Genomic DNA, 14,870 nt, shown 5'->3' with positions numbered 1-14,870 from the left:
AAAAACTTCAAATTAAATTAACACAAAATCTTAATGATGAAAGTTAACCAAATAAAACTATATTAACTAAAAATTAACAATAATTCCTCAATTACTATAATAAGAAAAACAACTCAAACATATGTAGTTAATAATTTCGACTCGAAAATCTATTTAGCATAAAATGTTTTAAATTACGATATCAACGTAAATAATTTCCATGTTATATAAGTGATATATTTACAATAAAAAAAAAATTGTAAATTTCATTTCCTGAATTCAGAGCCCTTTCTTCAACGCTCATATTTCAGCTCACTGCTCTGCAATTCCAGTCTCCATTAATTCCACAGCTTCCAATTTCACCGTATTGAATAACCTATCATTGTCCGCTCAATTTCACTTTTCCCGTGGAGTTTGGGTTCCTGAGCTTCCAATTAGGAGCCCGGATTATAGCATGGTTGCATCGAATCGGCGTTCCTGAAATAATTGGTGGATCGCTGCTTTGAATTTCGCAGATCTGGGTATTAATTTCACCTCTGCCTCTTTTGTGTTTTTCCTGTTTGAATTCCGCACTTGCTTTCCTCGGATTGATTACACCTTATCGTGGTCAACTCCTTTTCAATTTATCTCCAGCATTTGATTTTTTTTAAATGTGTCGATTTCTGATTATGTATATTTTTGCCATAATTCGGTAATTTGTGGTTCGTTAAAATGAGCTGGTAAGTTTACTTAACAAAGCAGTTGAAATTTGTTGATTTTTTTCTTCAACGACGGCTTTCCAATAAATTTGGGAGCCCTTCCGTTGCATCTGCTATTTGAATGTGCTATATTTCATGCTTTCGGAGAGATTCTTCGGATTTAATGGAATTAGATAGTGCAATTTACCGCAGTGCTTCCTCTTTTTGTGTAATTTTGTCTCTTTCTCCTGGTTTCTGGTCCATCACTTTGTGTGGATGGTATGTTTCAGGTCACCAACCAATATCAACTGCTTCATTAAAGGTCATAGTAACTAGGCACTTGAAATATATATCCTCTCTGTTTTCTCTGTGGCTGATGTAGATTGGCTTCGCTTATTTTTTTCTCATATACTGCTTGTTTGTTACTCGGAAAAAGGAGTAGTGGGTGGTTTTGCACTACTTTCCAACTAATGATAAACAAGGAATTTGTATTATATGTGTATATTCTTTAGTGTTTGTCTTCATCATATTGTCAATTTCTATCTTAAGATTGATGCACTTGTTCAGTTGTACTCCTCATATTGACTTCGTCGTCTGTTTCCTGCGATAGGTTAATCAGATATGTATCAGCGCAAGGGTGTTCCTAGTTGAAACTTAGTTTACAGCAATCCAATTGTTTGAAGTCCGCTGTTAGACTGTGTTGATTGCACAATGGATCCTATCAGTGGATCTAACAGTGGGAGCAATAATCAAAATTTGGCCTCTAAGCAGCGGCTCCGTTGGACACACGAGCTTCATGAACGGTTTGTTGATGCTGTAGCGCAGCTTGGCGGCCCAGATCGTGAGTTCTTGTTACTTGGTAACATTAGTTTCACATTAATTCCAACAGCAAACAGGAAGGAAAGAAAAAGTAATAAGTACTTTTGACAACTTAAAAGATGTAGTGAAGGTTGGAGATATTAGAACACAGAAAATTGTTCTTTTAGCTTTTGCTCATTCATTTAAAAGGTAGCATTGCTTATTCACAGTTATTTGCCATGGTTTACTTACGTAAAGTTCCGATTTGAGCTTGTGGTGGATAAAACACAATGCTTAGTTTGCCAGTCCAATTGAGTGCACACAAGGTTTGTTGGCCATAAGTATGTTAAAAATTTGGGAAACATGTAGCACTGAGTGTTATGCATGAAGCATCCGTTTCTTGTTTACTCTTGTCCTGATACAAGAAAACATTGAATTTGTTTACCTTGCGTAATTCTCTAGGAAAAACTGAATTTTTCTGCAGTGTTGTATTAATAATGAATTCTAGGAATTTAATGTAAAAAGCCTATATCAGTGTTCATTCATGTAGGAAAAGTTCTCATGTTTTATTAAATATTATTGTCTTCAGGAGCTACTCCTAAAGGTGTTCTCAGAGTTATGGGAGTTCAAGGGCTAACAATTTATCATGTAAAAAGCCACTTGCAGGTATCCATGCCATGGAATTCTTTAAACTTTCATTGTTCTGGTGTCTGATATATATGACTCATTCACAGTTTAACTAACATTTATTGTCTGATACAGAAGTACCGGCTGGCTAAGTATCTTCCAGATTCTTCTTCTGATGGTAGGTTAATGTGGTTCTCTATGCTATACTCTAGCTCTTAGTTCATTGTCATTTTAGTTATTAAAAACTTCATATTTTGAGAATTTTTGGCATGCCAGTAGTGATAAGTTTTTACGTGATTTGGAATTAGGGAAAAAAGCTGATAAGAAAGAATCAGGCGACATGCTTCCCGGTTTAGATGGTTCATCGTGAGTATAATCCACTTTCTTATCTTTGTCATTCTCCACTTGGACAATGTCTTAATTTTCAAGACTATATTATACTATTAGAGGACTCGTAATTCATTGATTTTTTTTTCTCATATGTTGATTAACTGGACGCTCTATTGCTATCATCCCGATGCTACTTTAGTACTACTATTATGATTAGAAAGTACTCACTTACACATTTGTTTTTGCTTGTAGTGGAATGCAAATAACTGAAGCGCTCAAACTGCAAATGGAGGTCCAAAAGCGACTGCATGAGCAATTAGAGGTATATTCTATGAATTTTTTGTAACTTTTTGCTAATTTGTTTATATGGGAGATATCTTGATAACTCACATTTCTAAACCCCTTGAAAGTTGTCTTAATTCATGAACAAAGATTCTCTTTGGATAAATCTGGATTCGGATGACTAGTTACAGCACTGAACTGTTAGAAATTCATTCGAAATATGTTGAGATGTAGACACAGCAGTTCTTCATTTGAATTCAATCTATTTTATTTTAGCATATGAGACCATGGGAAGGCAGGGAACATTTACGAAGTCTTTTGGAATGCTACTAGCTATGTTGGCTGTGAAAAATTGTTCATTGATGTGACTTCTAATGGTTCGTACAGGTGCAAAGACAGCTACAGTTACGCATCGAAGCCCAAGGAAAGTACTTAAAAAAAATTATTGAAGAACAGCAGCGCATCAGTGGAGTTCTTTCAGAAGCGCCTGGATCAGGGGCCTCCGCTCCTCAGACAGATGATGTTTGCCCAGAATCTGATAACAAAACTGATCCCACAACCCCGCCTCCAACATCTGAATCGCCTTTTGTGGAGCCTGCCAATGAACATGCTTCTGCAAAGAGTTTTTCTCTGGATGAATCCTTGTCCTCTCATCACGAGCCTCAGACCCCTGATTCTGGCTGTCATGGAACTTCACCAGTCGAGGAGGGCCCTAATGGGAGACCTGTGAAGAGGAAACGCGGGAGCAGTGATGTGGAGTTCACCAAGCAAGAAATGACCATCTCCCATTCAATACTGGAGTCGAGCTTGAACTCTCCATACCAACAGCAGCATCCCCTCTTCTTAACAAGTGGGCAGTTTGATCATTCATCCGGACTACCCATTGGCAATGAAAACCAATTGGAAAAGCTCTCTGGTAATATGTGATTCGTTTGAACGAATTACATATTACTCGGCTTTAGTTGTCAGTTGTCACCATGTATCTCTAGTGTCTAATAGTGTAATATTCATATAACTGCATTATGAACCACGCTAGTATTTAGATTGTAAGCAGAGAGTTAGGTTTAGATGTGTCAATTTGACTACACACTTGAAACTTTGATTCTAAGTGGTTGAGAGTGTTCATTTAATCTTCATTTTTCTGTTAAATGTTGTTTATTATCCATTTTCAGTATGGAAATAATGAAGCTGAACTCAATTTGCAGAACAAATATGATGTTAATAGAAAGTGAGTGGTTAAAATGGTAGTAAAAGCAGTATGAAATATGGTCAAAGTGGGTAGCCTCCTAACAACATATCAAACTTGGGCTTTTCCTTGAGTTTATAAAGCAGAAGAAGATGGGAAGACTAAGAGAGCAACATCCTACTCTAATACAATGAGGGTTAGTCAAGTCGAGCAGTTTCTCCGATGATTAACTCTCTTCAAGATGCAAAGACGAATGCGCTGGCTCAAAGCCTCCAGCTTTTCAAATTTCTCCCGTTTCGACTTCTTTGTGCTTGAGCTAGCTTTGTTCTTTTTCTTCTTCTTTGTGTCATCCTTTGGAGACCCCAACGTATTTTGTTCTGAATTTCGAAGAGGCGTGGCAAGGACCTTTATAGTTGTCTGTAAATTGAAGTAAAGGGTGGTCACTGTCAGCTAAAATGGAGAAACGGAGCTACCAAGTAAAATTGAACCGAACTCAGCTAAAAACTCGAATGAGAGAGTAATAGGAGATATTGCAAAAAATGCAGCTCAAAAGTGCCAGTATTTTCGGTGTTGTGAAAATGCATAGAGAGGTATGAAAAGACACCTGATCGGAGTTGCTGATGCTTGTCTCCATAGAAGGCAGATCATCACTGCCCAGGAACGAGCATCTTCCCCAACTTTCTCTATTTGAACTCGTGTAGGAGCAACACTCTTCGTTTTGGCCGGTTTGCTTGTCCTAACAAATTGATATTCAAGAGAGTTAGATTCTGAGAAATAGCTAAAAGTGTAATGATGCTTCACTTGAAGCAGGTTCAGATGCAAGTACCTCTTGAGGTGGTGTGCTACTACTGCTGAGAATCTTGAGTTCAGCTTCTTCAGAAGCCAAAGCCTCCTGCAATGATTATCATAATATTGAAAATGCAGCTTTTTATATTGTAGCAGAAATTTACGTAAATCTATACAAGGTCCGGAGCGTGATGAATGGATAAGAAAAATGAATATCTGAACAGAGTTTTTATTGTGCGTGTCAACTGTGATTATGATGTGTTTACACTTCTAAAACTCCAAAGACAGAAAACTTGAATGAAGAGAGAGCTATACATTACAGACAGGTGCTATGTCAGAGAGTAATTCCCCCACAGATTTTGTAGATGAAAGGTTATGAGGTACAGCAGAAGAACTAGGTGCATCAGCACTAACATTTTGAAGCCCGGCTATTATCTCATATAAGATATTCTGTAAAAAGAAAACAGTTAAATCAGCACATCCAAGAGACCAGCATCCAAGGAAAGCACAGAGTGTAGTGGCCATTGAAGCAAGATATACAAGAACGTGTTAGTTACCAAGTTGTACACTATAACACTACAGATAGCATATAACTGGCAACAAATATTTGTAAAGAGTGAAACTAGTTTATCAATTATCAGGTCATAATCAGTAAGCTTGTTTGTAGTCTCGATTATACATAGTACATAGTAGAATGAACTCAGCAATAGATTCACAAGCCACAAAAACTATGTTCACGCAGCTGCAAACTTGAGGTCCAAATTCATGCACATTAGTCTGTCATCTCATCAGTTCCCCGTTAAATATATACTTGTCACAGGCTTAAAGCAATCACTGACCTTTTAATATGTGGGGCATTTAGAGAACATTGTAATAAAGGAATCTGCAACTTCATAATGCAAGGGATCACACAGAAGTACAAACAATTATACAGATTTGTATACACAAACACACCCACACCACCACCACATACATATTCAGAGCTTCAGCATAGCATTTTTTTATAATTGTCCATATCGTAACAAAAAGTCTTCCATATCCTTTCGAAAACATGGGTGAGAACATTAATTTCTCAAGTTTTAGCACAAAATTGGCATGAACTATATGAAAGAAATAAATCCAAGAGTATATGTACAGCAGGAGCTACCTCTTCCACACCAGTACCACCTTTAACATCTCCCAGATCATAGTATTTCTCAATCTTTGTTGAATATGAAGATGGAGGTGGAGGAGGATGGAGGACGTTATAGAAAAAAATAGACACAGAATCATAATAAAATTGAGGCCGCGATGAGTTGTGGTCGCCGTCGAATTTGATAATATTTTTATCCCCCTGTAAAGAACCAAAAACTTACTACATAGAATGTTAAAGAATATCCAAAAAAGATCAAGATCTAGAGAATGTGCCCGCACCGCATACAAATTAAAGATAGCATCAGAATGCTGAGGTTGAATAAATTTGTCATCTTTTGCATGCCCAAACAAAGCAGGAATAAATGTCTTGGGAGCAACCTGCCAGTTTGGATAATATAAACTACTATCAGAGCTCCCCACATATCACAGTAAATACTGCAAGAGAATAGTTTTATAAAAACTAGATTTCTTGGAGAGCATGGAATAAGAAGGATAGGACCAAAATTGACACTCTCTTTACTCCTAAAGATAAATAAAGACCTGTATGCAATCAAGCCGGGTGATATCGAATTTGGCCTTCTTCTGTATTACTCTTCGCATGTATTGAAGACCCATTTTAACCTGTATTTGGCATGGGGAGACAAGGTGGTATTATTAGTCAAGTAGTATCAATATTACCAATCTTACATATCATTTGCAAAATTTCAGAACTTTACATAGCTAAAACTGCCTCTAACAGAGGTGGTCAGTTAGACTGTCCTGGTTGTGTAAAAATAGCCTTGGATAGTGATGTATGGTTTTGCTAACTCCTACGACAATGAATTACAGGAGTTGTCTGTTACTACACAAACTAATATACTATACCATACAATAGAGAAGTTTGAACTGGAAGAATCTGAATTGTCAAGGTAATATAAAGGATAAAAGCAAAAGACCAAACTTCCTGACACACTACATACAGAGACATGCAGTGAGGCCGCTAATGGCAAACAATGTTGACAGAAAAGTCCATACTGTGAATTTGGGAAGTCGGATTTTGTACACATCTGCAAGTTCCAGCATCAGATTGAACAAATTAGAGAAGGCACTGTCCAGCACCATTCCAGCTATGGAAGGGTCTTCTGCTCCATAAAGAAGGCTACAGAACATTTGATGAAAGGTTATACAGGTAAGAAGTAGTATCTGTTAAGTGCATCTCAAAAGCAATCGGGTAAGAATTGAATATCTGAATAGAAAACAAAAATCATGACAGAGTTATCTGACCAAAGCAATTCCTAAAACAAATCTAGTTCAAAAAAACATCAAGCTGAGCCGATGATCAGAAGTCGAGATCAAGATTTAAAAAGCAAAAAAAAACAAGCTAAACAGAGGTATGCTCCTTTATTTTCTACTCCCTCCGTCCCCAAAGAATATGCACTTTGGGTTTGGCACGGGTTTTAATGCAAAATTGGTAAAGTAAGAGAGAGGTAGATAGAAAAAATAATTAAAGTATTGTTAGTGGAGAATGGGTCCCACCTCATTAGAGAGAAAAGAGTTACCAAAATTAGAAAGTGCATATTCTTGTGGGACGGACTAAAAAGGAAAGAGTGCATATTCTTGTGGGACGGAGGGAGTAGTAAAGACCCAAATCAGTCTATCCTAAACAGTTACATTATTCTGGAGAACAAAGAAACTAATGAATCTAGAAAAAACTTGAGATCATCAGAATAACATATTTTGTGCACCAGACGTGCCACTTTTGAAATGGGAACTTGAAACCCGGTGGAAACAAGTACAAACATGAGAAAGATAGGGGTTTGATGAGGCAGTGAGAAAATCAATAACCAACCTTGTTACTGCACCCATTGATCTTCCCCAAAGGCCAATGCGAGATACTTTCTCATTGCTCCTCAAATATGATATCACAACCTTGAGGTCATTTTTCTGAAATTAAGGTAGGAACTTTTACTTAATCTTGGAACACGTAGTAAAGAGGATAAAGATGACAAAGGAATGGTACCTCGTGCCAACCAAGACTAACATAATCTCCATCAGACAAGCCAGAACCTGAGAAATCAAGGGTGAACACTGTGATATTTGAAGGCAGAAGAACTACAGCTGCTTCATTTGCATCTGCCCGACATCCACTGCATTACAAGAAAAAAACTAATAAGTTTTCACCACTTCATGTATGAAATCTCTCGTTCTGCATTCTCCAGTCCCCATAAAATATCTTCAATTTTTGTTTGGTCGGTTAACTAAATAGTCGGGAGACATTTGCACTTGCAGTGACATGGAAGAAGCCTAAAATTTTTAGTGAAGTCTTTCAAATTGTCATATTTAGACATAATTTGGAATGTGAAATTTTGCCCAGTTTGCTAGGCTAGCCAAAATTTTCTGACACATGCAATGATGTGGAAGATGGTGCACTTCACCAAGTATAGAACTAATAAAACACCCTATTCCCTTAAAGTGAAACATGTTTGTGTCCATGCATGCACACACATCTTCCATGGCCTTTGGCATTAGCAGCTGATTTTCCAGTGTAAGAAATTGGCCAAGATGGCACTTAATTGTCGGAGTCATGGCTACATTGATAACTTCAACCACATGGCCAAATAGCAAATTGCGGCAAAGCCTTGTGAATTTTTGGCTGTTTCAGGGATGAAAGCAGTTTGGAAGTTGTTATATTGATTTTAATCGTAACTCATTCCTAATAAGTAAAGTGGTTATGTTATAGAACGTTATGATTGCTTAAAAGAAGCAAGACATTGATAAGTGAAGATTTGATATACCCTACTATTGAATAGATCTCTCACACTATCTTATCCTCAAACACAACTAAATTCATATTGGTCCTCAGCTGATAGTGAGGAAAGAAACCAATTCCTAAATATGCAGAAACACCACCTGACACAATCAACTTCCCAAAAGAAGATAGTTACCTGTTTCCGTGGCAATATATAACACAAGGGAGAGGTGAATCATCTGGGACTTGTGAAGGAGAGTAATGGCTACATCTTAAGGTATGACCCCTTTCATTACTAAGCTGCAAAGTTAACTAAACTTTCAGATACTATGTACGATCAGATTGAGAAATGCAAAACAAAAAATCATCAATTCAGTGCATGAGAGAAGATTTTGGTAACTGATGCCCATACTTGCCTCCACATCTTCTCTCTTGTACTTTCTTCCTGCGAGAGTAAATTCCTTTTCCCATAGATATTGATCTGGGTTGTAATCAGCCCTGTTTACATAGCAAGTGGAGGTAGTAAATTAACATAATAACAGTAGCAACTTGCTCATATGTGGATATAGATATTTCATACACTGATACAAGTTAAGGAAATTTGAAAAATCTCAAAAACTAAACTGCTAAACTATTAATCATGCTTTAGGTTTGGAAGATTTTAATTGCAATTACTGCCAAAAGTACTTGGGAGAACACCGTGATAAAAGTGTAGCTGCCTGAAACTTAGGGACAGAACTTGCTAGCAAGCACAGATGCATCGTAGAATTCAGCATATCTTCTATCAAGTCTGAGGGCATAATAGCTTAGTTTGCACAAGTTCACAGGTAATAGGAAAAATAAAAACTGGAGACATGCGAGTGACATAATATACTCTCAAATGTAAGCTATTTTGCAGCTGCATTCCAGATGACCATTTGTAAAGGCTCATCCAGGAAAAAACCCAAACGGTTGAACCCTAAACGTTTAAACGTAACGGAAAGTATGCATGTGCAGCAAAGAATTTCCTGATTAAGGTTATTCCGAATTTGAAATCAAAATTTCCACTATCAACCAATAACAGAATTAGTATGTTCAAGGACAAGTAAAACTGTGAAACAATCACAATAGGTGAATGGACAACTAATTCATCCATATGAAGTGACAACAAAGTATGAGTTGGTGGTGCATCAGAAGTCAAACTGAGGCCCAAAATAAACTGATCCTAGGATGTACTTCAGGTTTAACACAAGTGCACAAGCAATCAGTAATCTTGTCTACAGAATCAGTCCTATGGCCTTGCCTAATTGCCATGCCCACTGTTCTTTTTATACACTACAGAAACCCAATGGTCAAAATAGATCTTCATTATGCTAGTAAAATGGAAGTGGAAGTACAGGAAAAGAAAAGAAAATAGAGGGAAAAAGTGAATGAGCTTCAAGGACACATACCTAGGTGGCCTAATGACAAAATTAATAAATTGGTCGATCATCTTGAGCAGAGCAACTCAAGCAGTCAATCCCAATTAAAGAGATTCATATTCCACCCATGGCATAAGCAGCTACACGTGAAATCTGCGTAGTTGGGGAGCTGATCTCCTCAAGTATCCTTGTATCAAAAAAACCCAAATCCGGCAACTCTCTAAGTTTAATAGCAGCAAACCCACCAACATAAGCAAGTTTTAGACCGCAGTATCCAAATCTTGCAGCAAAACCAAACTTAAATCAACGGACGATTACAATTTCAATGCCTAAAACTCCAACTTCTTACACTGCTGAGCTCCTGTTCTATCTGAATCACATGCTAGAATGGGTAAAAAACAGATCTTGGAAGCTAAATTCCCCGTGAGAGAGCGGCGAAAGGGGAAACCCAAGGGGTCGATCTAGAGAGCAGGAACCCAAGCCCAAACAAAATTCTGCAGCTTGCGAAGTGAAATTTTGAAAAAAGGAAGAGGGGAGAAAAGGGCTTTATCTTTGTGCCGTGTTAAATTATGAAAACGTTAGTTGGTGTATTAAGTATGATAGAGAAAAGGCGAAAGAGAGAGAGGTTGAGATTACGGTCAAAGAAAAAGAAACAGAGCGGCTGACATATGAGATTGAAAAATTCACCTAAGAGCGGAGACGATGGTGCAAAAAGTAACGATGATACACCTAAGAACCACAATTTCCATTACCAACCTTAAACAGCATCACATCATGTGTTTTATCTCATAGAATTGCAATTTTTTAAACCTTCAAAACTTGAGCCTTTTTTTCTCTCTCATCAAATATGCTACTATAAAAAATAATTAATAACGACCTACATTAAATCAATTCTCTTCGTATCTTTTAATTTATGTATATAGCTCAGATTATACAATTAGCTACAAAAAAATGGAGTAATTATGTTTAAAAACAGGATTTTTAACGTTACAACTAACTTGTTGAGTAGCATTTCTAACTTTTTTAGTTTGAAAATTTGGATTTGACAGAGCGAGATCTATAGAGACAGAGTGGAATTCCAAAGAATTAAAATTGAAAGTTGATCAATTAGTTAGGAGTTTAATTAGTTGTCTTAAACAATTTGTTCCCAGTGCCGAAAGGAATCATTTCCATCACCACATGCAATCACTATTGTCATTCCTTTACTAATATCTTGCCTAATGATCCCAATCATTTGAGGCTGAGCATGTAAAAACAAAAGTAAAGACAAAGTGGCAAACATACTTTAATATAGAGTTGATTTAAGTGTGTGTAGCTTTACTAATTTCCAAGTATTAAATACACATTGCAACGTACCTTTATATTTTTGAAATAGTAGCAATGATTGTGGGTAGTGAAGGGGCATGCAGTTTCCCTTGACGTAAAGCAAAGTGGAGATTGCGAAGTCAATTCAATTGAAGGTGATTTGTAAGTGTGAGCAACCCTTGCTACAACACCACACCCTTTTTTTTCTGCAGTGAAGGGGACAGATGAGCAAGCTGGAGAGGTATTTCATCACTGCCACTGTACATAATAATTAAATTTCATTATTTCAATCTCATCACAATTGAGATTAAATTCCCTAAAACCAACCCAGAGATTTTCTCTGTTGCTAATTAAAAGGCTATATATCAATACACAATAATCAACGACTGGAAATTGATTAGCCTTACAACTACAATGCGATTCACGTCTGAGTGCAGAAGAAATTGTTTTAATCAGCGGAACTCATGCCGTTGCTGAGTGTTCCAAATTCTGCAAAATTAAATCTCAAGTGAAAGCAACACTGAGATAATTTGTTCATCCAATTGAATGATCGCATTCCAGATCCATTGATTGATAGGATAAGTAATTGCAATTATTTCAAAATCTCTCTTTTTCTTTGTGTATCCCCACATTGCTGCGAATCGAATAGTAGTCGTAACTCACTCACAACACTGATAAATAAACTGATACACACAACCGATCGACTAACAGAGAGAGATCCTTGAGAAGTAGACGGCAGATTCCGGCGATCATCGCCAGGCTCTAACCCTCCGCCGTATGTATTGCCAGAGAAGAAATTTCTCGTCTCTTCTGGCGGTAAAAATTAGTTTAAGCGTTCTTTGTGGCTTACATCGTTGACGGTTGACCCATTCTCGTTTATTTTTTCTTTTTTTTAAATTTCTCTCTTAAAAAATTTGAGAACTTTTGAATAACGATAAATTTTCAATATTCACATCAAATTGAAAATAATGAAAAAAAAAAATGCATGATTGGAGATTTATATGTAAATTACAAAGAGATCACCTAACATAAGTTGTTGTTCAAACAAATGTCAAATCATGACTTGATTTATCGGTAATTAGCTCGATGATAAGTCCAAGCTCAGACTCATTTTGTCATTAACTTGGCCTAATTATATTTTATAGTTAAATGAAAAGAGTTAGAGAAATATTTAACGAGAAAATGTTTGTCTGAGACCACTATAAAAGAAAATATTTTTTCTTATACGATTAATTGTGGCTCATATAAACTAATACTAATATTTTTCATGAGTAGAATATTAATGATGTATTGGTTGACGTGAGTTATACAAACTGCCCCTACTATCAAGATTGGCGGACGACACAATTTGGCAATTTTCTACTTTTTATCATTTTACATTGTAAACAAATATATAACATACCAAATTATGAGAGAACCACACCATAGTCCAAAATGTTACAGAAGATTTAATAAATGCTATCTTTTCAAATGTTACAGAATATTTTATAAATGTTACCTTTTGTAACTATAGTAATTTGGTGATCTTTATTTATATGTGACACTTCACAGGTTGTACTCCTGTTTGATTACTAGAGGAGTTAGAGGCATGACAGTTTTAAGAGAAAATATTTCGTTTGAGACTATCATAAAGAAAATTCACTTTAAATCCTATTTAATTATTACTCCTATAAGGCATGATAGTTAAATAGTTGACAAATGTAACCAGGACTAAATTAGAATTACTATTAATTATTGAGATTTAATAATTTCGAAGAGAGAGAAAAAGTGGTATACAAGTGCTATACAGGTGCTAGGCTATTCTGGAAGAAAAATTGGATATATATTATCCAATTCAAAATTGACTATGTTGAAAATTGAATAAAATATTTTAAATCAATAGATATTGAGTGAGTACATACTAAATTTAATTTAGTTATACGTATTAAATTTAATTTGAAAATTTTGTTAAATTTATGTTTTAAGGTGGGTCAGCGGACAGAGCCGGTGGTCCAAAAATACAGGAAGACAGAGACGAAATTGCGCAAAATAAAAGTGAAAATTTGCCATGAAGAATTTGAGAAAAATGAGAAAGCTATACAGGAGGCAATTACCCTCGGTAAAAGATGAAAAGCACCTGACTCAGTAACAAATTCTGGGTCCCACCGCCAGCCATTTAATTGTAGTATTTAATTATAGTATTAAATATTGAAATTGATTTATAAATATTCCAACAAAGTAATTATATCTAATATTGAAACTAAATGCATTTAAAGCACTTTTCGAATTTTTATATTTTATTTTTTTCGACCAAATATTTTGATACATATTAAACTTATTTTTCAGTAAAATATAAAATTAATGTTTTCTGCAACGTTTAATATTTTTTATTAACTTTTTATATTAAAGTACATGCCAAAATTGGTCCTGAACATATGCTCATTTTACGATTTTGATCCGAGACATTATGTTTTGAATTTTTGCATCCCAAGCATATCAATCCGGATCACAATTAGTCCAAAATTGACAGTTCTGTCAAATTATAACAGTCAACGTCTATAAATCGATTTTGACCAAATTAAGCATTTTTATCGATTTTTTTTAATTCTTTTAAAAAATAACTAAATTTTTTTGGGAGCTAATTACTTCACCGGCTTCAAGCCTTCCTTGTTCTTCAACACCACCTGCACTGGCGGAGCTAGCATAGAACAAGGGGTACATTGTACCCCCAAATAATTGTTTACGTATAATATTATTGTGATTGATTTCGCAAGAAGCAGTAGTGGTGCAGCTCGGTTGGTGAGTCATTTTCTCTACATGAAGACCTGGGTTCGATTCCTCGATTCCTCTTTGTCTTAACAGTTAACACCTATGTTTACTTTACTCAAATTTTCCATTTTGTATTCTCATTCCGATAGTTACTAAGGGTGTACAAAAGTGACCGGAACTCCTAATGGCGGACGGAGAGAATATATTTTCCTATTTTGTGTATACTTATTTGATGATTCTAGGAAGTTTTTTTTTTATGTTCTTTCTTTTTTACACTATTTTGTGGTGGTTTATAATACAATATATTTTATCTTGTTTATATTTTAATATATGAAACATTATATTTTAATATGTTTATTTATCATAAAATTCGTACCCTAAATCTAAAAAGTCTGGATCCGCCACTGACCACCTGCTCCATAAATCTCAGCAGCGCAATCTCATGGAAACGACTCCTAATGGCTGACGGAGGGAATATATTTTCCTATTTTGTGTATACTTATTTGATGATTCTAGGAAGTTTCTTTTTTATGTTCTTCTTTTTTACACTATTTTGTGGTGGTTTATAATACTATATATTTTATCTTGTTTATATTTTAATATAGGAAGCATTATATTTTAATATGTTTATTTATCATAAAATTCGTATCCTAAATCTAAAAAGTCTGGATCCGCCACCGACCACCTGCTCCATAAATCTCAGCAGCGCAATCTCATGGAAACACCTGACAAACATCACCCACTTCGGCTTCTTAGATATCTCCCAAAATCGCCTTCCCAATGGCAAATTTATAGTAATGGAAGATTTTATATTTATGAAACGTGTGTGAAATGAAAAAGAACATTAAGCAATACTTAATTAAAGATGGAATCAATGGAACAAACTTTCA

General features: G+C 35.7%; 2 protein-coding genes across 4 annotated transcripts; one reads left to right on the top strand and one right to left on the bottom strand.

Moving 5' to 3' along the window:
- The first annotated feature begins 246 nt into the window (after positions 1-246).
- Positions 247-3,829, top strand: LOC125201034 (myb family transcription factor PHL7-like). 2 transcript variants are annotated; one of them, XM_048098908.2, is made up of 7 exons: positions 247-500; positions 1,267-1,497; positions 2,044-2,120; positions 2,217-2,259; positions 2,390-2,447; positions 2,664-2,733; positions 3,081-3,829. In XM_048098908.2, exons 2-7 carry the CDS (start codon positions 1,368-1,370, stop codon positions 3,618-3,620), a joined length of 918 nt encoding a protein of 305 aa, XP_047954865.1. In that variant the 5' UTR covers positions 247-500; positions 1,267-1,367; the 3' UTR covers positions 3,621-3,829. The 2 variants fall into 2 exon arrangements, with proteins under 2 accessions (XP_047954865.1, XP_088920082.1); XM_089063956.1 differs by lacking the exon at positions 247-500 and adding an exon at positions 1,132-1,155.
- An 82-nt stretch (positions 3,830-3,911) lies between these two features.
- On the bottom strand, positions 3,912-10,689 carry LOC125201031 (uncharacterized). 2 transcript variants are annotated; one of them, XM_089063955.1, is made up of 13 exons: positions 9,958-10,689; positions 8,940-9,025; positions 8,724-8,827; positions 7,799-7,925; positions 7,628-7,722; positions 6,814-6,937; positions 6,340-6,420; positions 6,079-6,177; positions 5,813-5,998; positions 4,981-5,115; positions 4,706-4,771; positions 4,484-4,615; positions 3,912-4,296 (listed from the first exon to the last, which is right to left on the bottom strand). In XM_089063955.1, exons 2-13 carry the CDS (start codon positions 8,949-8,951, stop codon positions 4,081-4,083), a joined length of 1,377 nt encoding a protein of 458 aa, XP_088920081.1. In that variant the 5' UTR covers positions 8,952-9,025; positions 9,958-10,689; the 3' UTR covers positions 3,912-4,080. The 2 variants fall into 2 exon arrangements, with proteins under 2 accessions (XP_088920081.1, XP_088920080.1); XM_089063954.1 differs by having other exon boundaries at positions 8,944-9,025.
- Positions 10,690-14,870: the final 4,181 nt, after the last annotated feature.

This window comes from Salvia hispanica, chromosome 2 (genome assembly GCF_029641045.1).
Source record: "Salvia hispanica isolate PSC_SH4W2 chromosome 2, Shi_PSC_v1, whole genome shotgun sequence".
Classification (NCBI taxonomy): domain Eukaryota; kingdom Viridiplantae; phylum Streptophyta; class Magnoliopsida; order Lamiales; family Lamiaceae; genus Salvia; species Salvia hispanica.
This window is presented reverse-complemented; position numbering and strand designations above follow the sequence as displayed.

Excerpts from the sequence above, each read along its gene's own strand:
- LOC125201034 (XM_048098908.2), top strand. The coding sequence starts at position 1,368 with ATGGATCCTATCAGTGGATCTAACAGTGGGAGCAATAATCAAAATTTG. Across the intron at positions 2,121-2,216 it reads ATGTAAAAAGCCACTTGCAG|AAGTACCGGCTGGCTAAGTA; the intron begins GTATCCATGCCA and ends TGTCTGATACAG. Across the intron at positions 2,260-2,389 it reads TCCAGATTCTTCTTCTGATG|GGAAAAAAGCTGATAAGAAA; the intron begins GTAGGTTAATGT and ends ATTTGGAATTAG.
- LOC125201031 (XM_089063954.1), bottom strand. The coding sequence starts at position 9,998 with ATGATCGACCAATTTATTAATTTTGTCATTAGGCCACCTAG. Across the intron at positions 9,026-9,957 it reads TTTGTCATTAGGCCACCTAG|GGCTGATTACAACCCAGATC; the intron begins GTATGTGTCCTT and ends CTATGTAAACAG. Across the intron at positions 7,926-8,723 it reads ATATATTGCCACGGAAACAG|TGGATGTCGGGCAGATGCAA; the intron begins GTAACTATCTTC and ends CTTGTAATGCAG.